Source organism: Acomys minous (genome assembly GCF_964271855.1).
Source record: "Acomys minous genome assembly, chromosome: 7".
In the NCBI taxonomy this organism is placed as follows: domain Eukaryota; kingdom Metazoa; phylum Chordata; class Mammalia; order Rodentia; family Muridae; genus Acomys; species Acomys minous.
Genome location: NC_140488.1, coordinates 94,516,466 through 94,541,138, shown reverse-complemented (window position 1 = coordinate 94,541,138; position 24,673 = coordinate 94,516,466). Strand labels below are relative to the sequence as shown.

Sequence of the window (24,673 nt, the reverse complement as noted above, 5' to 3'; positions counted from 1 at the left end):
GGTGTTCATTTTTTTTTATTTTGGAGACAGGGGTTCTCTGTGTAGCCCTAGCTGTCCTGGACTCTCTTTGCAGACCAGGCTGGCCCAGAACTCACAGAGATCTACCTGCTTCTGCTTCCTGAGTGCTGGGATCACAGGCATGCACCACCACGCCTGGCTCCATTTGGTGTTCTTGATGTGTTATTATTGTACCTTCTTTATTTTAAAATGATCAAATCATGCTAAGTGTGGTGCCATAACAGTCACCTTTTGCTCTCCACCCAATTTTATTTATTTATTTATTTTTAAAGATTTATTTATTTATTATGTATACAGTGCTCTGCCTGCCAGTACAACTGCAGGCCAGAAGAGGGCATCAGATCACATAAATGGTTGTGAGCCACCATGTGGTTGCTGGGAATTGAACTCAGGACCTCTGGAGGAGCAGTCAGTGCTCTTAACCTCTGAGCCATCTCTCCAGCCCCATCCCCCAATTTTATTTATAAGTAAACTACAGAAAGAAGCAGTTTATATATTTATATAGTTAAGTCCTCAAAATGTTAGCCCACAGAGATAAGGAATGGTTTCATTTGGGGTGATAATTTCTCCTTTGTGCTAGAGCTGAATATATTTAACTGTTTTGCTACCATATTGGTAAGGTCATTATTTTGTGTTCTAGAAATAAAAGAAGTAAAGAATAGCAATCCTTTTTTTGTGGCTTAAAAACATTTTAAAGATAGTAAAATTACTGAAAAATATTTTGGCTATTGATTAGTAGAATAATATACATATAATATATTTATTTATTTTTGTATATTTAGCTTTATATTCTGCACAATAAGGAAGATAAACATTTAATTTTATAATAAATGATAAATGATAATATTGAGTTTTAGTGTTCAAAATTCATATTAATTTTCTTTGGAGGTTAAATTATAACTATATTTTGGTATTGACCTGTAATTTAAAAAATATGAATCCAAAAATTTTAACCTTTATTTTTATTTTATCTGTGTGAGTGTTTTGCCTGCATATATGTCTGTATACCAAGTACATGTAGTGCTGGTGGAGGCCAGAAGAGGGTACGGGATCCCCTGAGACTGGAGTAATAGGTGGTTGTGAATTACCATGTGGGTGCTGGGAATTGAACATGGCTCCTCTGAAAAAGGAACCAGCACTCTTAACCACCAAGTCATCTCTCTAGCCCTCAGAAAACTTATTTAAAAAAAAACTTCATTGCAAAATAAAAAATTGAGGAAATTCCTTCTCCTTTTCCTCTAAAAGTGTCTATAAATATGGACTTCAGGAAGTTCTTCATTAAAAATGATACCTTTTGGGGCTGGAGAATTTACTCATTGGTTAAAATTGTCTAGCAGACCTGGATCAGTTCCTAGTCCCCACACTGAAGCTTACAACTTTACAGAACTCCAGTTCTGCGGGATTCAATTCCCTTTTCTGGCCTCTATAGGCACCAAGCACACACATGTTGTACAGGCATACATGCAGGTAAAACATCCAAATACTTGAAATAAAACGATGCTTTTTAACAGGTATAGATTATATGTATAAGCATTAGGTTAACTTCAAATAGGCCATGCGCTCCAGTCTCAGAATAAGTTCTTTTCCCCCAAAATTTTATGGTGTAGTTTTATAATGTAGTTCCTGTACTTAATTGGGAGATATGAAATGTACACATTCAACCAGGGGAAATACTATTCCTAAGTTTTCTACTTGATGCACAGTTGAGTTTTTTCTTTCCCAGTTAATTTTTTTAAATCCAAAAGCTTTTACTTTTCTCTCCTCAAATGAATGTAAACTTTGATTGAATATAGTATGAAATTGGTAAGGGGCAACTGATGTCTGAATTCATTGGTTTTTAAGTGATAGGGGATCCAATGGCATCCAATGGGAGTAAAGCATAAAATGCTTCTGTTTTGATCCCACTAGAAGAAAAGAAGGAAGTAAAAATAGCCCATTAGCCATCTAGACAAAATATAGCCAGTCCCTAGATGCAGTTTCTAAGGCTGGAGGTGCTGATTATTCAAATCAGGCCTTTGTTTAGTTCTGACCTGCAACCAGTATTCATTTTAGGCTAAAGTCACATCCTTCACAACCATGAATGAGCACAAAAGTGAGCTCCACTACTTCAGATAATGGTTCAGAGTACCACAAAGAACAGGAAGAAAATCATATGCTTGTAACATATTTCTAGCTGTTGATTCACTCTTTCTAAATGTCAGTTGAGGGGATCTCACTGTTTCACACTCTTGACCTACTCATAATATTTACCTGATGTGAATCCTTTGGTCTAGTCATGACATTGTCTAGATATCTTTAGATCATTTAGAGGAATTATGATCAGGATTTGTGAGCCCTAGGTAGCTCTCAGATTACACAGTCCAATTACTTTAGTGCTTTTTTTTTTCTTAAGAAGCACATTCTACATCAGTTTGAATGTGAACTGATAATTTTGGAATAGATTCTTTGTATACCCTGCTAGCATTTTCTCTTGTTTTTCAGCTCCTTATGAAACTAGGCAGCCCATTGGCCAGCCTGAAGGACCCTCATCAGAGGGTCCTGGAGCCAAACCCCTTCGTCGTCAGGCATCTCTTATTCGGGTAAGTGATGATGTGGGCCTACATCAATGACAGAATTAGAAGAAAATTTGTACTGTGGAAATAAGCATTTAGGAATGGGGACATGGCTCAGTAGTTATGAGCATTTGTTGCTCTTGCAGAGGATCAGTGTTCAAGTCCAAGTACCCACATCAGCAACACACAATCACTTGTAACTCCAGCTCCAGGGAATCCAACACCTTCTTCTGGCTTCCATGAGTACCTACCTGTATGCATGTGCGTACACACACATAGACACACATGTATATACTTACTTAAAAAATAAAAATAATTCTTATAAAGAACATCCTGAAAGAAATACAGCACTTAAAATTCTTAATTATTTTACAGCTAGAATATGAAGTAATGAGCTTCATTTTAATATTTTTCTTCTGTTGGGTAGGGTAAGACAAGGTCTCACCAAGATGGTGTCAAACTCACTGTGTATCTGGGGCTGATCCTTTTGCCTCCACCTCCCAAGAGATGAGATTGCAGGCATGGGTCCCCATGGCTAGCTTTACTGTGCCATTTCATACAGATATATCATACTTTGTATTCCCTCATGACACTTTGACACTTTCTTGTCCCCTGCATCCTTACTTACTGATTTTCTTCCTCCTTCCAAATACTATGTCCTTCTGCTCTGCTGTCAAATAGAGTTCATTGTCTTCTATTGAGAAGATAGCTTTTTGATTGCTTTCTATTTTGTTTCAAGAAAGGTATAAAACTACTCCCTCATTTAAACATTACACTTTCTGATTTTTTTGTTTGTTTCTTTTCTGCTTGCTTCTATCCCCTTTTGGTCTCTAGAATAAGCCAGAGGTTGGCTCTTGATTTTCAGTGTGTCTAAAGCATCCCCACCCCTTCATCTACTTAATCATGGAGCACCTCCTTCAGGAGAGCATCACATTTTCTGAAGCAGCTTGCCTCATGTTTGCCTTGCTCTTCACTATTACTCTTAATGCCTAATTAACTGTTTTCCATTTGCTGTGTGCCTCCAATTATATGGTGAGCTTTTGAAAGGCTGCAGTAGTTCTATATTGTCTCAGTGCCTGAGACAATGCTGTTTGGATAGCAATTGTTCTGTAAGTATAAGCAACTCCTACTTCTTGCATATAATATATACAAAATATTTTGGCATGAGTATAATGCTGTTTAATTTCTTCTGGTCACACTGTAGCTTAGATAGTTTCAGCTTCTAATTCTCTGGTGTTTTCCTTCATGTAAAGAGCTCTGATTCTTTCTCTATGTTCATAGCTGTTGTTTTATGTTGTATGTCTAAGTTCTTTTGTGGAGAAGGTATATTATTCAAAAAGATGTGTGTGTGTGTGTTTGCACATGCATGCATGCACACATGAGAGAAACTATCAAAAAGTTAGGTGTATTATTTAACATGAAAGACAAAAAGAAGTGGGTGGTGGTTTGTATAACATTTCAATTATGGAACTCAGGAAGGACCATTTCTGCACAAGCAGCTCTACTCAAAATAGAAGAGTGGAGTCAGACACTCCCACAAAAAATGTGGGATGCTAGTTTGGAAGAGAAGATACAGTCTGAAGAAGATCCTAGAGTTCAGTGACTACCTTTTAGGCATAGGACACTGTTAACAAGGCACAGAACTTGATCTTATAGCAGTGCTCTATTTGCAAAGAACTCTAAAAGATAGAGATTAAGCCACATGTGATATATTTACTGTTTCCTATAATCATAAGCTCTAGGGCACTGCTGTCTCTATCAGTATAGATGGATGGCCAAGAGAGGCCAAACAACAAGTCGAAGATTTCATTCTTACCTAGTATGTGGCAGAACCAGAATTTGACTCTAGGAGAGTTTACTATCAAAGCCTGCACAGTAAGCACTTAGCTCAATATTAGAGTCCCATACTACATGAGGGCTAGATTATATCATGAACAAACATTAGATGTTATAACACCACCCCTCTGTGTGTGTGTGTGTGTGTGTGTGTGTGTGTGTGTGCGTGCGCGCGCATGTGTGCACATGCATGCAAACATGTATGTGGTACTGAGGATGGCCTTGCCCATGCTAGGCAAAAACCCTACTACTGTAGTGCATCCCCATCCCCAAAGTATCCATGAAACTCTTTTTCGAGACCATACCTGGCAGGAGTGTCAGGTGTTCGAGGTCATCCTTGTGTGTACATAGTCAGTTTAAGGCCAACTTCTAACACTCAAGACCCTGACTCCAAAACGAGAATTCTCGTTTACAGCCAATCCAGATGAGTTTTACCCTCAAGTTGGAATGGAAGGTTGTTTCTTCAGCTGAGCCCCAGATGTAGTACTTGGCTGTGTTTTAGAGATCCCACCATATAAAAATATGTGCCTTTAAACACTAGAATCACACAAATTGGGGAGGCATGTTTACATTAGGGAAGGGATTGGAGGGATTCCTCTCACAACTCTCTAAGGTGTGGCCTGCAGCTTCCTGAGGAGTATGTTCTGTTTTTGTAGAGAAGAAATGTTGAATGGGTAAAACACTGGTCAAATTAGTACAAGTCTTCAGCTTCACAGGGGTATGATGGGGTTCACTGGACCCTTCCTTCCAAGCTCCCTAGAAGTGAGGCCATGAACCCTCCCTTGGATTGATGTCCTCTGATTTCTCTTCTAGCCTATAGGCTTCTTTTTAAAAAATAATTTATATTATGTATACAGTGCTCTACCTGCATGTATGCCTGCAGGCTAGAAGAGGGCATTAGATCACATTATAGATAGTTGTGAGCCATCATGTGGTTGCTGGGCATTGAACTCAGCACCTCTGGAAGAGTAGTCGGTGCTCTTTTTTTCTGAGAAGTATGCTTCTTGAATCCTTCACTTAAATACTTAGTGAATACCTATAAAGTACCAGATACTCTGTTAAATGAGGTATGCCATGAATAGGCCCCACTGTGGCACAACTTTCAGGCTATTGTAGGAGATGACTATCAACCAAGCCATCACAAAGTTGACATATGGTTATAGTATATGATGGGAATGAAAATTATGCCGCACTTTGAAGGTGAAAAAAAGCAGTGGAATATAACCTACACTTGCAGACCGAGGTAGTCAAAGGAGGCTTATTTAAGGAGTAACATACAGTTGAAGTGGGAAGGATAATGGAGATATTAGCTAGGTAAGGTGGTAAGGATGGGGAACAGGTAAGAAAGCAGACAGAGCTGCATGTACAAAGACATTTTCTATATACTTAGCAGTTAAGCACATAAACTCAGTGTTCACAACTGTCTTCTGGGGTAATACCTTAGCCTCCATTTTAGATGACAAAGCCTAAGGTGTATATGCTTTCCTGAGTTTTTCCAAGATCACGGCTAGGAAGTAGATGGACTGGAGTTCAAGCACTGGACAGCATTCCTCTCTAGATGCTGGCTCAGGAACTGGATGGAGGATGGCAGTGTCATCTGTTAAGCAGGGAAGCACTGGAGGAAAAAGTGGTGCTGGGAAAAAAGCCTGGTGCTATAATTCAGTGTTGGATGTTGGGAATGGAGCTTTTGAGACAGCCCAGAGGAGGGAAACAAGAGTTCAATGTTTCTCTGGGTCTGGAATTTTAGCGAGAGCCAAGGCTGGATATAGTTGTTTGCAACAGTTGACTGTTGAAAGCACAGGGACAAAACACGTTCTGCCAAGGTCCAGCCTGACTCCACCTGGCTTGGAGCAAGTTCTTTCTCTCTTTGGTTGCATTCACATCTTGGTATAGATTTAGCAATATATTCCAGCAGGATGCTGGTCTGATTGCTGTAATGCTTGTTTGTTCTACCACCTGTTTGAAGCATGGCCTTCTGTTAGAATGACAGCAAGGAGCCTTTCTTGCCCAGGATAGCAGTCTGATTTTCGTGGTGGGTGTATTTTCCTTTGTTCAGCTCTTAGGTTTTCTTCTTGTGCCTGTCAGCCTGGTTTGGCTGCACTCCATGTTACAGAAAGCAAAATGACAATTTGAATTAGTCATGGAGACGAGGGGATTTGAAGTGAAGGTTCTTGGTGGTGGTGGGATTAATATTTATTGGGCACAGTGCTAAGCTAGTTGGAGTGACTAATTCCCCTCATGGTGCCATGTTTCTGCACTGATGACAGTCTATTCTCTTTGTTCTAGCTTTATTTGTGACCTTCTATGTAAACCTTTCCTGAATACAGTGGGATACTGGAACTGTAACTAAGTGGGTAAGGTGTCAGACTAGCACAGCAAAGAACCTGGGTTTGATTCCCCAGCACTTCCTAAACTGGGAGCAGTAGTACACAGCAGGGTGATTGCGAGTTTGGGGATATCCCAGGCTCAGCCAGCTCCCAGCATCCCTGAACTACATCTCAAGACCTTGCCTACAGATCACTGCCACTACCATAGAAAAGTTAGGAGGGGACATAGCCTCAGGGTCCTAGGGAAGCCTTTAGGGACCCATAGCCAGTGCTATTATAGGCTTGGCATTTGGGAGGTGTTTATGCCAAATTAAGGTTCCGCTCATCCTATGCTGACTTGTAATCTGTCATTCTGCTCATGGCTCTTATTATCATGGTCTTGAATACGAATCCTGGGCTCCTGTATTGTTTGGCTTCTGTTTTCCTCCTCAGCCACAATAGCTCACTGCAGCACTCTCACCACACCGCTCAGCAACTGCGCCTTGTCGGGTCTCAGGTGACAGCATTTCTAGTGGGAACTTTATTCTTTACCTCTACTTTTTCCTCCTTTGTTCTTTCTTTGTCTGAATACATCTTTGCTTTTTTCCCTCCAGAGACAGCACAAAATATGAGGGCTTCCTACTATGCTCATATGTATGTGATGACTGTAGTTTTCCATTCTTAAAAAAAAGTTTATTGCTCAATTGTGTATTTATCTGTGAAACTCAATCAGATGAATGGGATTCTGATAATTATGGATTTCTATTTTAAAGACAACTAGAGTTTTAAAAACTAGTGTTCCCAGAACATTTTATGCAGACACAAGCAAATAGAACTAAGTGTGTGTGTGTGTGTGTGTGTGTGTGTGTGTGTGTGTGCGTGCGCGCGCACTTGTATTCATTCATTCCTTCATAATACTCTTTTCTCATTTTATTTATTTATTTTTTAACTTTTTAAAACTCATTTTATTTTTTTAACCCAACTTTAGGGAGGCTGGTTTGGCAATGAAACATCTTTGTAATTACATCTGATAGAACACAATTAGTTTCTACTTTTAACAAAACCACTGTCACTTTTGAAACCCTGACCAAGCTTGCTGGGTAGTGTCTTCTCCTGGAGGTCTGAACATTACAGTGCTGTGGAGAACATTCTTAGCATTCTTCACTATTCTTCTTAGATAAAATAATAACAAACAGAAATTGGAGTCCTTTAGAATCCTGCCATTGCACTTGGGTTTTTGGGCTGTATTTTTGATTCTGTAAATTTTGTTATCAAACTGGATAGATATGGAAGGATATCTTATCAGCATGTTCATGTAAACGTTTGTGAATAGAAAAGCATTTATTATATGTAGTTGTGTATTTGTTTCCCACTCAGTCTCAATTTTTTTTTGCCATTTTTCTCCTCCTCCCCCTGAGATTTCACTTTTGCCACTTAGGGTCAGAAAGAAAATTCTTTCTACTTGTTAAGCGCTCTTGGAATAGTTCTCAAGACAAAAAGCAAGTGTGTAAGGATGATAAAATAAACACTCTTGAGTCTCTGTTGGAATGTCATTGGCATAGGTCAGAAGAGAATTGCTTGTGCCACAGGTAAATTGTTCCTGTAATACTTTTGATGGGAATAAAAGTAATACTCTTTTGGGGGAGGCTGACATGGCCCTGGAGATAATTGGGTTTCTGTGCTATGAAAGTTGTTGGTGGGTGGATTGGATCAGGATTCTAGCAAGATAAGTAGAGCATAGAGAATAGCTGGAAGGTTAGGATGGGGCCAGGTAGAGTGGTTATAGTGGCCTCATGAAATAAAAGAAAGTCAATGAATAAGCCACGCTAAGCACCATCTCAGTTACTGCTTATCTTAGGAAGTGGCCCACAAGGCAGCTTAGGGCCATCAGAACTCACCCAGGCTTTCAGAGATTCATTTCGAGGTATCATTTGGTTGCTCTGCGTATCCCACACATGTGTTGAGTTAGATCTCAGGCCTGTTCTTAGAGATAGTAAATACAGCCCCTCTGTCTTATTTATTTAGTTTTCTCCTTCCACCTAAAGTAGAAAGAGGGAGGAAGAGGATGTGTGTATGTTTGAGTAAAGAGATAGAACTAGTTTGAGTCTTTTATAGTTATATATTATGCGCTCATTCTTGACTTGAGACATTGCTTACCAATTCATTCTCCACTTTACTTCAAACCCTAGCTAGACTTTTATACCATTTCCTAAGAAATAATGAGGTTTGTGTGTCTAATGTGTATTTTACCTCACTATTTCTACTGTAAAACCTGTAGTGCCATAGAGTGGCACTGTGACCACAAGGAGGACCTTTTTTTGGTACCAATCTTCCTGCTACTTGTTTCTTCTGCTTGTTTATAGTTCCTTTTGTAGTTTTCTAGCCATTATTCTTGAGGAAAGAAATATTTTACTTTAAGTGATACTGAAGTTTATTTTTTCTCAGATGAAAGCTTAAAAAATCTGTGTTTGTATTTTTCAATAAGTGCTCACTATGTGGCCATACTTTCAGAAAATTAGAAAGTCTATTTGCTTTGTTTCTTTTTTGGTAGTAACCTCTAATATAAATTTTTTAATTATAAGATGAGACTACTAAAGAAATATTGGGTTGCTGAATGAAAACTCTAGGAAAGTACGTATCTGGAAGAGAAGCTGAAGGATATTTGTAGGAATCAGATACTAATTCAGCAATTATCAGAACTGATCAGAGTGTTGACTTAAGGCCTGAAAACATTTATATTTAGAGGCAGAGGGCAATGAGAGAATGGTAACAAATAATAGCCATAGATTTAATGGTATTACAACTGGGTGGTTAGACTACAGATAAATGCAAATGAGCGCATTCCATTTGTGGCATTAGTGCTCTCCCACAAGGTGTAAGGAATTGCATGGAAGGCTTATTATAGCCAGAACTTTATGAGGAGTAATTAGTGTGCACATTGAGTTGATAGGTAGCAGCTCCTCTGATTAGTTGTTTTAGATGTAGCTAAAAATATCCAAATACACTTTGTAAATTTAGAACTAAGGGTGGTTTTTGTTTCTGAATTACTCTCCAGGATCCTTTGGTCTTAGTTATAGAGTAGGCTGTTAATATGTAAACCTCCTTTATAAGGACATCATTTTAGCCCTTGGCCCATCTGTTTTCTTCTTGTTGTGAACTGAGGAGTAGTGTAATGGCTTCTGTCCCAACAACAGTAGTGACTACTGGATGAGTGTATATTTGGTCTGAGTGCTGCTTGGCCATTTCGGTCTTTCTAACAGTCTTGCTCATTAGGTATTATATTCATCCATCTGGAAATCTTGCTTCTGTGAGTCAGCAACCATTCCAGTGTTACTTTGAGGACTACAGATTTGTTCTCAAAACACTTGGAGCCAAGTTGAGGAGGTGAGTTCAAGTCATACAATCTCATGTATGCATGTAGAATTGTAAACAGAGGACCTCTGGAAGGATAAGGATTGTTTTAGTGGTATGTAGCAGAAAACTCCATCATAGGGCTATAACGTGAGGGTGGCGTCCTCAAACAATTGATACTTGAGCTGAGCTGTGAAGCATGAAGTGGGACTTAAGTTGACTAGGCAAAGATGGAGCCCCAAGGTAAGGAGAGGAATCCTCCATGTCTTGGCAGGAGTCTTGACAAAAGGCATTCACTGAGCAGGCTCTTAAGTGCAGACAACAGGAGCTCCTTTGACTAGTTTAAACAAAGGTGCTTAATAATAGGCAATATGGATAACTTATTACAATTTCGAGAGACCAAAAGAAACTCTAAGCCTATAGGAACAAACCTTCAAGTCCCACAGATAAAACTAGGCAACTACGGGAATCTCGCCTCTGCCACAGTCAGAAAGCTACAGGATTGGGAGATACTGCCATTGTTTCACCACTACTGCCACACTGTGTGTGACTCCAACAAGCCACATGAAGGCCTCGTTTACCACTTTTTTCACCCTGTAACTTGTATGTGAATCAGGCTTCCTTTGGTGTGTTTGTTTAATGAAACCTATATCTCATCTGGAATTCTGGCACCAAGTGTTTGGTTGGATGTTACTGTTTTTTTAATTTTTATTTTTATTATGCAGCCTGTGCAGCATAGAGACTTATGCTATGAGGGGGCAAAATGTATTTTGAGTGAGCCAGTCTGCCAGATATTACATAGAGAACAATCATATTTGAGCTAAAGGAAGACTGAAATGACTAGAGCCTGGGCTCGGAGGGAGATGAGACGAGAGATCAGCTTGCACTGTATTGGTACCTTCAGTCTGTAGCCTAAATCTCAGAAGTATTTCTTGTTTTTAGCCTGGGTTCTTGAAGCATCTGTTTCCCATCTGGCCTCACGCTATCTTGAGTGTGAAAGGGAGAACATCCTGGCAAAGGCAGGCAACCTTGACCCGACCTACAAGGATGGGAGTAGAACATTCTTACAGTATTTTTGGAGCAAACTCTCCTCTTACTGCTGAGTTCTTCTTTTCTCCTGGTCTTCTCTAAGCATCAGGAAAATCCCTGGCAGTTGCAAAGGACACCTTTCCTTCTAGAATAGTAGACCTTGGCATCTTATGTAAGAAGTGTTTCTTGGTAGGGGTTCGAGGTTTACTGCCTATTTTTTCCTTGGTTGTTGCCATAGTTTGCAGAGGACCCCAGGGCCCAGACTCGCCTGTAGTTTTCCAGGACCCGCTGGATCCTTCTATTTCCTCATTCTCCCAGGCTTCTCACACCTAAAGTTTCAATAGGATGTCCTCCCCTCTTACCCACTAACCTGGTAGGTACAGTTTTTCATGGGGACGTACACCTTGGACTAGTGTCTCGATATAAGTGAGTATATACCATTTAGCTCTTTTTGCTTCTGTGTGAACTCACTCATTATGACAATTTCTAGTTCAATCCATTTGTCTACAAATTTTGGAAATTCCTTGTTTTTAATAGCTGAGTAGTATTCCATAGTGCAGGACATTCTCCACTGGTGAGTGGAGAAGGAGATCTAACTTTCACACAAACTCTGGTGCCCCATATTTGAACATGTCCTTTGGATGGAGATGCCTGGTAGCACTCAGAGGAAAGATAATAGGTCACCAAGGAGAGACTTGATACCCTATGAGCATATACAGGGGGAGGAGGTCCCCCTCAGACACAGACATAGGGGAGGGGAGGGGAGTAGGGGGGGGAAGTGGGAGGAAGGGATGAATGGGAGGATACATGGGATGGGCTAACAACTGAGATGTAATATGAATAAATTAATTTAAAAAAATAAAAATTGAAAAAAAAGAAGTGTTTCTTATGTTCATCAAAATAGTGTTATGTATGAAAACAACAGTGAACTAGTTCTCTATAAACATAGTAGCCTGCCTTCCAGATTCTTTCAACACGTGAAAACATGCTAGATGTTGCTCGCAGCCAAAAAATATATGTCTAAAGAGAGGTTTTTCTGGATAATCTAATAGTCCACCAGCTGAAATCTGAAACTACATTAGATGATGGGGGAAGGTATAAATCCAACATAATCATTTCTATCTCAGGAGCAGATCCCTGACCTACAAAACAGATTTAGGTATTGCCTTTAGGTTCTTTCTGAAAAGGAAACAATTCCTTATTGTAGGATGGATGGATAGATAGGAAGAGATAGCCATAGAGCTTGATGATAGAGAGTTCATATTCTGCCTCTTATTTCTAGGCACGTGGTCTTGGTAAATTACCTCCTTTACCTAATCCTCAGTTTCCTGTTCAACAAATTGGAAATAATGGGTCCTATTTTCAAGAGTTATTGCAAGGATGAAAATAGATATATTGGATACTTACAGTAGCTATCATTTAGCAGAGTGGTAAATACATGTTCCCAAATATTCATTTATGTTTATGGGCATAGCTTTCTTTTATTTGAGAATTTCATATATGTATATAATGTATTTTGATAAAATTCCCCCCTTTTCTTCCCCTCCATCTTCTCCATATGTCACAGCATTATTTCTTACCAGCTTCATATACTCTTTTTAAAAATTCCTTTGAAGCCGGGCGTGGTGGTGCACGCCTTTAATCCCAGCACTCGGGATGCAGAGGTAGGCGGATCGCTGTGAGTTCGAGGCCAGCCTGGTCTACAAAGTGAGTCCAGGACGGCCAAGGCTACACAGAGAGACCCTGTCTCGAAAAAACAAAAAAACAAAAAAACAAAAAAAAAATAATAAAAATTCCTTTGAATCAGCTGTATGTGCATGGGTAAAGGACAATCTACTGAGACGTGGGTATCCAAGAAAACTGGCTCTCCCTCCCATAGCAGCCATCACTTACCAATAGCTCCTCAGCTAGAGGTGGGACTTCTGGAGCCCCTCCACATGCTGGGGTTTTAGTGGCTTGGTTTTGTGTAGGTCTTTATTTAGCCACAGTTGCCATAAGTTCATGTGGGCAATGAGACTGTCATGTCAAACAAACATGATTTTACTTCAGATGTGTACTACCTCTGGCTCTTGTATTCTTTCTACCACCCTCTTTCATGAGGATCTTTGAACCTTGGAGACATGGGGATGTACTATAGTTATTCATTTCAAACTGAACACTCCGTGGTCTTAGATTCTTCATACATTGACTAGTTGCAGGACTCTGTATCGATCACCAACTGCTGCGGCAAGAAGCTTTTCTGATGAGAGTTGAGAGATAGACTAACTTAGGGGGCAGTTTATTATTGTATTCATTTAGCAGAATAATAATAGTAGTAAGTTCTCCCCTAGGGCAAATGACTTAGCTAGCCATGGGTTTTTGGCCCAGTTAACGGCACCATGCATGACTTCTGTCTTGTGGAGTGGCTTTTAAAGCCAACCAGAAAGTGATAAGCTACTCCTATAACATTTTTGCTTCTATTACATCAGTGGGAATATCTGAGCAGAGTGGTCAGTGCTGTGAAAATTTAGGTACCTTAAAAGCTAGCATCTATGTACTATAATTAGGCTCAGAGAGATCTCTGCAGTTTAACATTAACCTAAGGAGGTGAAATTTGAGCCCTAGATTACCTTTGAAAATTATGGCTAAAAGTAGTTTTTGTATTGTTTCTGTTAAGGCTACAAAGGGACTTTAGTCTAAAATTGCTCTACCTCCATAGGTGAAATGGCTGAAGTCTAAGGCAGCAGCATTTACAGGAGTCTTATTGTCTAAGCAGAATTGTTCTGTGGCTGAAACAGTATCCACACCCTTTAAACATTCTGCCAGACAATACTTACTTGTAATTCCTATTATTCACCTTTGTGTAATTTTTTTTAAAAAGGTACTTTGAGGGTAAACTTCACCTTTGGGTATTTTATTAATAGCATTACTTTTAATAAGTCTTTTGATGTCTCTTTCATTACAAACAGTACATTTTCCCTAGAGATAATAACTTGCCGGACCAAATATTTACATTTCATTTGAAACAAAATCAAGGAGTTGAATGTTTTAGATACAAGCAAATATAATTCTCCTGTGTCTAGAGAAACTGTATAATAAGCCATATGTTTGTAGATTATATAGACAGACGTGGGAGAATGTTCTTTCTCCTCATGTTCTTTTTTGTTTTTCCTTTTGCAGATGGGGTCTCATGTAGCTCAGGCTGACCTCAAACTTACTATGCAGCCAAGGTTTGTTTTAAACTCCTGCTCTCCTTGCATCTACCTCTGGAGTGCTGGGATTGTAGATGTGTACCACCACTCCTGGCTTCTCATGAGTTTTTTTTCTTAAAAATACTGGCAACAGCTGGGTGTGGTGGTGCACACCTGTAATCCCAGCACTCAGGGAGGCAGAGGCCAGTGGATTGCTGTGAGTTCAAGGCCACCCTGGTCTACAAAGTGAGTCCAGGACAGCTAAGGCTAACAGAGAAATCCTATCTCAAAAAAAAAAAAAAACTGGCAGAGCTAAAAATTGGCATCAAGTAGCAAGTATCTCTTCCCAGCCAACAAAACCAGTAGAGCTGGGGTTGAACTGGGCAGGCTTCTAGCAGGTGGCCATTTCCTTTCATGCTTTGATGTCTTTACGAATGGCACTCCTTTTGTTTGCCCTGCGCTGTGTGTGTACCATGACAGTGCTTCTTATGCTTGAGATGACTTTGAATCACCTAGAGGGTTGGTGAGTCATCTAGTGCTGAGTCTTACTCAGACTGGTCACTAGGAGACTGGGGTTAGAACTTAGAGCTTGCATTTATAATAAGTTCCGCAGTCATGCCGATATGTGTAGGGACCAGAGTTTGAGTAGGAAACACCAGAGTACCTCATGTTATCAAAACCCTTCCCTTACTGGTTTGAGATGGCCTGGGTGCCTTTCTTCCTTACTGGACACAACACTTCTAGAGAAGGAGATGTTTGTCTCTCAGTATGTCCCTGGCTATTAGGGGTCTGGGTTTGCTGTATTCAGTAAGTGCCCGTTGGATGGGTGAATGAGCATGTTACTGCTTATGTAACAAATTTAAATTATTTTGCTTCTTCTACTGGGTCAGTTTTGTAGATTATCTTAGCTTCACGGTGTGGGGGAAGTAATTTCTTCCTCCATATGCCATTATCTATCTGTTCTTGAAATAACTTACTTAGTAGCTATGGAACTCCCACAAAGATTAGGCCATAGGTGAAGCACAGAAAGACAGACAGAGCTCTTACTTGATAGAGCTCAAACTTGGGGGTGGGGGGAAAGCAAAAAACAAATGGACTCAGAGACTTCCTTCTTTTTTATTTTAACTTCTTTGTTTTTGAGAATTTCATACATGTATGCAGCAAAATGATCATTTCTACCTCTCATTTCTTCCTACAGCCCCCCCCACTTTCTAATACCTATTTTATTACTATTATTTCGTTTTTTGAGGCAGAGTTTCTCTGTGTAATAGCCATGGCTATCCTGGAATTCATGTTGTAGATCAGGCTGGCATCAAACTCACAGAGATCCGCTTGACTCTGCCTCCTGAGTGCTGAGATTACAGGTACGCACTACCACATCCAGCTACCTAGTTTATTTTTAATATAAGTTTTATTTGTTTTTGACAATTTCATATGAGTTTTATATTTATGTTATTTTTCCATCTCCTCCATGTCCCCTAACTCTCTCTCAAATTCAGCCCCTTTTTAAAAATGACTACCATTACATGTTATACATATAATAATTTCAATGTGCAAAAATAACCTGCTTAATTCATTTAGTGTTGCTCTAATATGTGTGTATTTAGGATGACCACGGGGTTGGATAACCAATTAGGGAGCTCATCCCTGGGGGCGGCTGATTCTACCTCTCTGAGCAGTCATTATCTGTAGTGCTTTATCTAGGGAGATCTTCCCAGTTCACAATGGCAGGTCAAATGGAGTTGTCACTGTTTAAATCTTGTTTACCCTACCAAATTGTTAAGATTTCATAGGTGCAGATTCTTTCTCATATATAGAAGAAACAACCTGTTAGCCAATGTCCGGGTCCTCTGTCTTTAAAAATCTTTCTGCTCCCTATTCCTTGATTTTTCCTGAGCTTTAGAAGTAGGAGTTATGTTGTAGATTTATTAATTCGGCCTGGACACCTCACAGTTACTTGTTCTCTGTGTTTTAACCAGTTTTTGATTTCTGTAGTAGTTTCCATTTGATTAAAAAAGAAGTTTCTGTGATGAATCGGGAGAGATGCACTTAGCAGTGGGGATAATGATAAATATTTACCATGCAGTTAGGAATTACACTTGTTTAGGACAGTGACGGTAGCAGGTTTTCCTGCCTCCCCAGCCATGGGTGGTTGTCTAGATTTGCAGTACCAGGAGTGGATTCCCTCCTACTGAGTGAGCCTTCAGACTGATTAGGCAGCTGTTGGTCCCCCTACATATGACACCACTGCTCCATCTTTCAGGGTATCTCACCTTCTAGTCATTGTTGTGGTTCGTAGGCATCACAACTGGATAGACTGCTTTTCTCCCTTGACAGCTTGCATATCCGCTTCTGGTACTGAGAGATAGTTCTCAGGGGGGAGGCGTCTAGGTCAGTTGCAGCTTTAGCCCTCCAAGTCCTCTGTCTGAACTGTGTGGTGTCTTCGGCAATACAGTCTTAGCTTCGAACTTTGGGAGGCAACCAAGGCAATGGCAATAGCCTACTTTGTTTTGGAGGAGCTTCTAAATCCTCTGGACCAACAATTTCCCTGCCTGATAAGGCACGCACACTTGTATATTTGTACAGGTTTTTCCCCCATTAAAAATTGTATAGAGCTGGGCGTGGTGGCACACACCTTTAATCCCAGCACTCAGGAGGCAGAGGCAGGTGGATTGCTGTGAGTTCAAGGCCAGCCTGGTCTACAAAGTGAGTCCAGGACAGTCAAGGCTACACAGAGAGACCTTGTCTCGAAAAACCAAAAAAAAAAAAAAAAAATTGTATAGAGAGGGTTTGGAGAGATAGTTGATCTTTCAGAGGACCCAAGTCTGATTCCCAGAACCCACATGGTGGCATACAACCACCTCTAACTCCAGTCTTAGGTTATCCAACACCCTCGTTTGGCCTCTGAAGACACTACATATAGGCGGTGCACAGACATACATTCAGGCAAAACACCTATACACATAAACTGAAAAACAAAAGAAAAAGGGACTAGTATAGAGCAGTGAGTGTTTCCATAGCTGTTGTAGTGTAAGACACACTCAGGGGCTAATTCAAGCTTGTTAATAAAAATAGGCATGTGGCACACGCCTTTAATCCTAGCACTCAGGAGACAGGCAGATCCCTGTGAGTTCGAGACCAGCCTGGTCTACAAAGCGAGTCCAGGACAGCCAAGGCTAACACAGAGAGAAACCATGTCTTGCAAAACCAAAAAGAAAAAAAATAGACATGACATACTCTTGTGTATTTCTTATATATCTGGTAGGGACTGTATGTGTGATAAAGTACAATTTGGCAGAGTTCTAGCTTTTGAACTCTTGCAAAGACACTTAAAATTATTGGAAATGTCCAAACTACGTAGTATTCACCATAGTTATAAAATGGTATTAAAAAAAAAGATCTTCAAAACACTTGGTTTGTTAAATCAATCGATTGGTAAACCAGGGGAAAATGATGGGCACAGTTTAGCCAGCTTAACGCAGGTGACCAAAGGAACACAGTGTTCAGATGCCCTCCTTTTGTTGTAAGGCCTTTTTCATCTTAAGGACTAAATGTTCCTCACCACCTTACACTTTCTTAGAAATGAGGGGCTCAGGTGCTCATGGAAATAAAAATAGAGAGATCAGTAGAGTAGCCCAGTGGTTAGATTTAAGTGTGTGTGTGTGTGTGTGTGTGCGTGCGCGTGCGCTCATGTCCATGTGTCCATATCACAGTCTATATGTAGAGGTCAGAGTACAACTTGCAAAAGTTACTTTGATTCCTTGGTTCCTTTCTTTTCCTATGTTGGTCCCGAAGATCAAACTCTGGTTGTCAGGTATGGCAGCATGCACCTTTACCATATGGAGTCATCTTGACAGCTCTGGCAACCTTTTTAGTAGTTAAAAAAATATTATTTCACTATGTGTGTATGTGTGAGCGCATGTGTGTGGAGATCAGAGGACAACTTCTGGTAATCAGTCTTGTCCTTCCACCACATGGGCTTTAGAGATTAAACGGAAGTTGTCCGTCTTAGAGCTCTTACTTGCTGATCATCTTCCCAGCCCCTGTAGGGATGGAGTTCTGGAGCTCTGTCTCTGTCTCTCTGTGTCTCTGTGTCTCCTCTCTCTCTCCCAACCTCCCTCCCTCCCTCTCTCTATTTAAGGCAATGAGAGAGAGTTTATTCTGTAGCCATTTTGAGTGACCATGGTCTGGGAATACAGATTTATGTTGCCCCAAATCCCATGTTCCAATAGTGAAGCAGTTTCTTAATGTTTTTATAGTTTTACAGAACAAAGAAGGTCATAAATCAAGGCAAATTTAAAATGCATCGGTGGGAATATCAGAGAGGCAGGTACAGCAAGATGGAGGAAGCTTTTCTGTAGGCCCAAGATGCTGTCTGGCGACATTCTTAGCTTTTGTTTTTGGTAAAAACTAGTGTCTGCTAAGTGAATAGATTCCAAAAGGTTTTTAACTGTGAGTCACAAGTTGTCAGTTCTGACACAAAGGTGAGCAAGGAAGGGCAGTTCTGGAGGGCTGGAACTGAGATAAGGTAATTAGTTCCTGGACCTGCAGCACTCCGCTCTCTCCACTCTCTCTTGTGCAGTTCTGCTTAGTCAGCCTCTGCAGACACAGTTTCTCTTTTTGGCTCTTCGTACTCGTTCTGCCATACTGGGTCTTTTAGATGTGTTTTATCCCACTACTCACTTGTCTTATTTTTTGAGACACAATATTACCATGTAGAATTTGAATTCTCTATGTAGCTAAGCTTGGTCTTGAACTCATGATGGCTGATCTTTGCCTCACCCTCCTGGATGTAGGGATTATAAGCATGTACCACACTCCTATCTCTATATCACTTCTGTCCCCATCACACAGATTCTTCTGGCTTCTCCATAGCTTAAGTCATGCCTGACCCTTGCTCTGAATCATGGCCTGGCTGTGTAATTGTTCGGGTTTTGCTTTCTCTTCTTCTTAGTTTGTATATTTATTATTTATATTTTTAATAATGAACATTTCACAAAAGTTGTTCTACGAAAAGAACGTTCTGTGGCAAAGCATCTCAGAGGCCAGTGTGTTGTGTGTCCAATCACTGTTGTTCCAACATAGCCAGATGATACCAGGTATGAGTCAGGATGCTCACCCACACATGACTGCTGCTGCTTACCCGTGTAATAGATTGTAGTGGAGCAGGAAGTGACCATGGTTATGGGTACAGGCATGGGTGTACATATGGTAGATATATGGAGAGGGCCCTCTGGAGCAGAAGGATGCAAGAAATGGAAGGATTTTATTATGATGGCACCAGAGAATAGTTTTCTGGGAAGAAAAACCTGAGTTTGGTTCATAATACATGTGAGTACATGGGTAATTGGAAGTCTACCATGTGAGCAAAGAGTGGCATGGACTATAAGAGTCCTGATGGGCTGGGCGTGGCGGCGCACACCTTTAATCCCAGCACTTGGGAGGCAGAGGCAGGTGGATCTCTGTGAGTTCGAGGCCAGCCTGGTCTACAGAGTAAGTTCCAGGACAGCCAAGGTTAACACAGAGAAACACTGTCTCAAAAAACAAAACAAACCAAACAAAAGAGTCCTGATAGCCAGGTAGAGAAGATGGACTGTTTTGAGAAGCAACAGGTAATTTTATAGGCTTGTTTCTTGGTACTGGAGATTAACGCCAGGACCACATGCATGCTGAGTAAGGGCCTTACCTCAGCAGGAGGATCACCATCCAGTTGAGTGTTTGTAGACTTTTAAGTAGAGGGATCAATTACTTTTTCCTGTCTATTCCAGATTCTTCTTGTCAGAATAGATCAAGACCTATTAAAAAGCTACTAACACTACCCAGGCACAAAGTGATGCAAATAGGAAAGAGAGTAGCTGCATATGAGTGGAGAAAGAACAGCTATGGGCTATCAAGAACAGTGACTAGATCAGGAAGCTTCATTCCTTGGAGAGAAGGAATACACTCCAGGGTAGGAGCTTCCATCCAGCAGTCCAGCAGACTGACACTTAGAAAGATTTCTGTACCTTTCTTTCCTCTCCTAGTTTCTTTTTGTCTTCCTTGTGGCCACCTCTTGGTTCCGTAGACATGCTCCTCAGATATTTCTTTCACCACTTCCACTTTACTTCTGTCTGCAAAACCTACTATAGGCCTTCCCCCGACCCCCACCCCTTTGGACTTCTGAGCTCTTAAATATTCAAAGTTGGCATGCGTGCTGCCCTCTAGTGGCAGGATTGATGCACAGTCTTGTTACCCTGCTCATGGTATTACCACCACAGTTCTCGCTGCCCAGCTTTGTAATTAGTAAATATTCCCAACTCATAACTGATTTGCCACTTAAGTAGGACCCACGGACTTGAGTTTGGCTCCTGGATTTATACAGCATACATGCAACAACAACCCAGTTATGCTAGCTCATAACCTATAATCCCAGCACTCAGGAGGATGAGTCATGACTACAGTAAATCTAAAGCTAACTTTGGCTACCTTGTGAGTTGTAGACAAGCCTGGGCTGCAGTCTGAGATCCAGTTTCAAAAGAAAGGAAAAGAAAAAAAAAGGACAGAAGAAAAGATTATGCAGTTGTAGCATTGTCATATGTTCTGTGAAGAGCAACAGAGAGTCTGATGTTAGGGAGATGACTCAGCATTTATAGCATTTGCTATGTAAATGTGAAGACCAGCATTCCACTGGGCACAGTAACCTGCCTATAATTCTAGTGCTTGGAAGGTGGAGTCAGGGACCAAGCTGGCCAGCTAGGCTAGCCTTAACAGAGAGCTCAAGGCTCAGTTGAGAGATCCCTGTGTCAATACACGTGAGGTGGTGACCAATTGAGGAAGACTCCTGTTATCAACTTTGAGCCTCCCTCTATGTGCCACTGCACATACATGTGAAAAACATATTGTTATCCACTTAGATAATCTAAAAGGATCAAAATGGGGTGAATAATTGAAGATAAGAATAGTTGTATTATTATTATTATTATGATGATGATGATGATGGTTTTTTGAGACAGGGTTTCTCTGTGTAGCCTTGGCTGGCCTAGACTTGCTTTGTAGACCAGGCTGGCCTCTAACTCATAGCGATCCACCTGCCTCTGCCTTCCAAGTGCTGGGATTAAAGGCATGTACTACCACGTCTGGCCTATGAATGGTTGTCTTTTAAAACCCATCTTTGAACACATTGGAAAACTTACATCATTCTTTATTCAGTATTTCATGTTAACTTTGAAGATACAGAAAACCCATAAAGCTTGATATCTACTTTATATCATAGTTTATGTTTTGCTTAAATTCTTATTATAAGGCAGTTTATTTCCTTGAGGAAAATTTTAGAATACAAAATAACTTTCATTGGTGTTTAAGTTTTCCACCTCATCTCATCAAAGGCAAGTTCTGTGAGCACTTTTTTTTTCAAGTCCTTTTCAGTGGAGCGAGAACTGCAGGATAACAACAGTAATTACCCAGATGAGCCCTGGAGGATAACGGAAGAACAGCGGGAGTACTATGTCAATCAGTTTCGGTCCCTCCAGCCAGACCCAAGTTCCTTTATTTCAGGTGAGAGAACATGGTGTCCCATGTGAATAATGGAGAATATCGTGAGAAACCATTCATACAAAATGCATATTATAACCTTCTTTGATTCCAATTTGTATTTCTCTAAGGTGGAATTTCTTATTAAATATAACTCATGCTGGAAAAAAAAAGGGAAAATTACACTGCTATTGCAGAAGGGTTAAATGAGATCTTGGGGGAACTTGACCCAGCTCCTGTACCTATCAGCCAAAGCACTTGGAATAGTAGATGGTAGTGCCAAGGGACACCTTCAGTTGCTTACTCACTGTATTAGAGTCAGAGCAAAGACAAAGTATAGCCTGCCAGCAGAAGTCTCCTTATGGTTTAAGTTCCCGACAAGCTTACGCTCATGTTAATTTTTTTTTTTTTTGGCTCAAGTCTTTCTTTGCTGCTTCTTAAAATTAGGAGTAAAAGGAAACTGGCCAGCATGTTCTCAATGTCAGTTCTTCTGGATTATTTTCAGATATCTTCATTCCTGCTGTGCCCTCATGTAAAATTCAAGCCGAGAGGAATTGATTTCATTCCCACCTGCCTGCATTTTACCAGGCTAAAGACCAAACAGTAAAATAGGAGAATCTGGAAGAAAAACAATTATAAAACTTTCTTCTTACACTTCAAACTTAAAGAATAACAGTGTGGTTCGATCATTCTAAGCTAACAGTGGAGCATGAATAAAGACTATTTTTTAATGAAATAAGATATATCAGTGTATATATATATATTCTTGTATATGTCAGGGCAAACATCATTTTGGTAGTTGGTGGTAATGGCCTTGTGGAAGGTAGAATAGCATTGAAATAACAAATGAATGTACCACCATGATTTAGAAAAGACAAACAGGAATCCAGGGTAACCTTACCTATTGCTCAACAGAGTCTCTTCCCAGCATATGCAGCTATTAAGCCAAATATGAATAGTAAGTAGTTGTTAGAGATGTTTTTTAAATTTTCTTTCGACCTTTTTATTTTTTTGCAGCATTTCAAGTGTAGATACAACTTGACTTGTCACTTTAACAAGTCCCCAAGGACAAGTGCCAGCATTTTAATCTATATTTTCTTACAGCCAAGATGATCTTGAAATACAATTGCCAGACCATTTGATTTGAAAAATATTTCAGGATATATCTTTCTTTGGGTCTCTTAAAAAAGGTTGCTGGAACTCACCAGTACATGTGAGGGAAAAAAATCACAGATTCTTTAATAAATCAAGTGTTTATTGTTCAAGATTTTCTGATTGTCTAATAAATTCCTTTAAATGTTTAGTTTGGTCACAATAAAGAGGTTCATGAATGGCAATTAGTTGATGTCTTTTAAAAGAAACATCTTAGTTGAGATATAAAACTTATTTAAACTGTGCCGCTCAGTGATTTTGGCTCCTTCGCAGATGAGATTCATAACCTAAGTTTAGAACCTTTCCATCACTCCTCTCCAGTCCACCCACTTAGTGGCACTTATTCCCACTCCTGTCTTCTCCACCTGCCAGCCCTAGGTCATGATCACAGTTCTACTTTCTGTCTGTAGACTTCTGTGTTCTGGACTTTTCATGTAAATGGAGTCTCTTTTTATGCTGGCTTGGTGGTGGGGCTGGAGTTCTTCTCAGAAGGTACACTCAAAGGAGAGAGCACTTAGATCCTTTCCCTCTGCTCCTTCTTTAGCTGGTGGCTTCTGGGACACAGCTGGACTTGATAGCTGGCAGCCTCTCAGTGCCTTCCTCCTAATCTTTTTTTTTTTTTTTTTTTTTTTTTTTGGTTTTTCTGGACAGAATTTCTCTGTGTAGCCTTGACTATCCTGGACTCGCTTTGTAGACCAGGCTGGCCTCGAACTCACAGCGATCCACCTGCCTCTGCCTCCCTGAGTGCAGGGATTAAAGGTGTGCACCACCACTGCCTGGCCCACCTAATCTTTTTGAGACACTGTGTGAATAGTGTCTGCTGTGAAAGCCAGCGCTAGCTAATGGCTCGGGTCTACTGTGCTTTGAAAAGAGAGGGTCCGGCAGAAGATAGACTGATAGGAGAAGAGAATGTCTTTCTATCTTGGTTGCCATGGGATAGTTGATAAATGGACTGACAAGTTCTGTCAAGTGTTTCACAAGGTGGTTGGTTACATTGGTAGCCAAGACTCATGTGTTACCATTATTGACAGAGTGAATTTAGGGAGAAGGCTTAGTGGGTTATTGGCTTTTGATTCTTTATAACTTACCAAAAGAAAATGAATATTGCTTTCGGATGCATTATAATCCCCTTTAAAATTAATTTTGTTTTGTTTTTGAAGCAGTGTCTCGCTGTGTAACCCCTGCTGGTCTGTAACTTGCTATGTAGGCCAGGCTAGCCTCAAACTCACAGAGACTTGTCTGCCTCTCTCTACTGAGTACTGGGATTAAAGATGCCCAGGCCATGCCTGGCCTGATTTTTCCTTGTTTTTGTATTGCTGGGACATGTATCCCAGGCCTTCGCAGATGGCATTCAAGTACTCTACCACCAACTGCATTCCTTCCTGTTCCTATTGCTTGAAGGCCAATGGGAAAACTTGTAATTGCTCTGGGAGACTTTTGACAGAACTTGGGGCTTTATGCTGTCTTGTATTATAAAGGAGGCTTTTGAAATGTGAAGCCATTGAGAGCATAAAGCATGAAAAATCTCAGTGAAGGCTAACATTTTAAGTGCGGCAGGAACAATCGGATGATAGCGCAATTTCAATTGACATAGGTAAATTTACAATGAGAAGAGTCCTGGATGAATTCTTCAAAGTGCCACCAAGAAATCTTAAATCTCATCGAAACTATTTCTCAAGAGGTCTCTCTTGTCTCTGGTGGCATTAATGATACTATTTTTTCTTTTTGCTTATCATTTTTGCCATAGCTT

General features: G+C 40.4%; 1 protein-coding gene across 13 annotated transcripts in view; it reads left to right on the top strand.

Moving 5' to 3' along the window:
* Positions 1–24,673, top strand: part of REPS2 (RALBP1 associated Eps domain containing 2) — a 213,779-nt gene that overhangs the window by 77,110 nt on the left and 111,996 nt on the right. For all 13 annotated transcript variants that reach the window (XM_084790161.1, XM_084790163.1, XM_084790171.1 and 10 more), the window contains exons 5-6: positions 2,500–2,597; positions 21,657–21,795. In XM_084790161.1, coding sequence (XP_084646287.1) covers positions 2,500–2,597; positions 21,657–21,795 — 237 coding nt within the window. The remainder of the gene's footprint in view (positions 1–2,499; positions 2,598–21,656; positions 21,796–24,673) is intronic.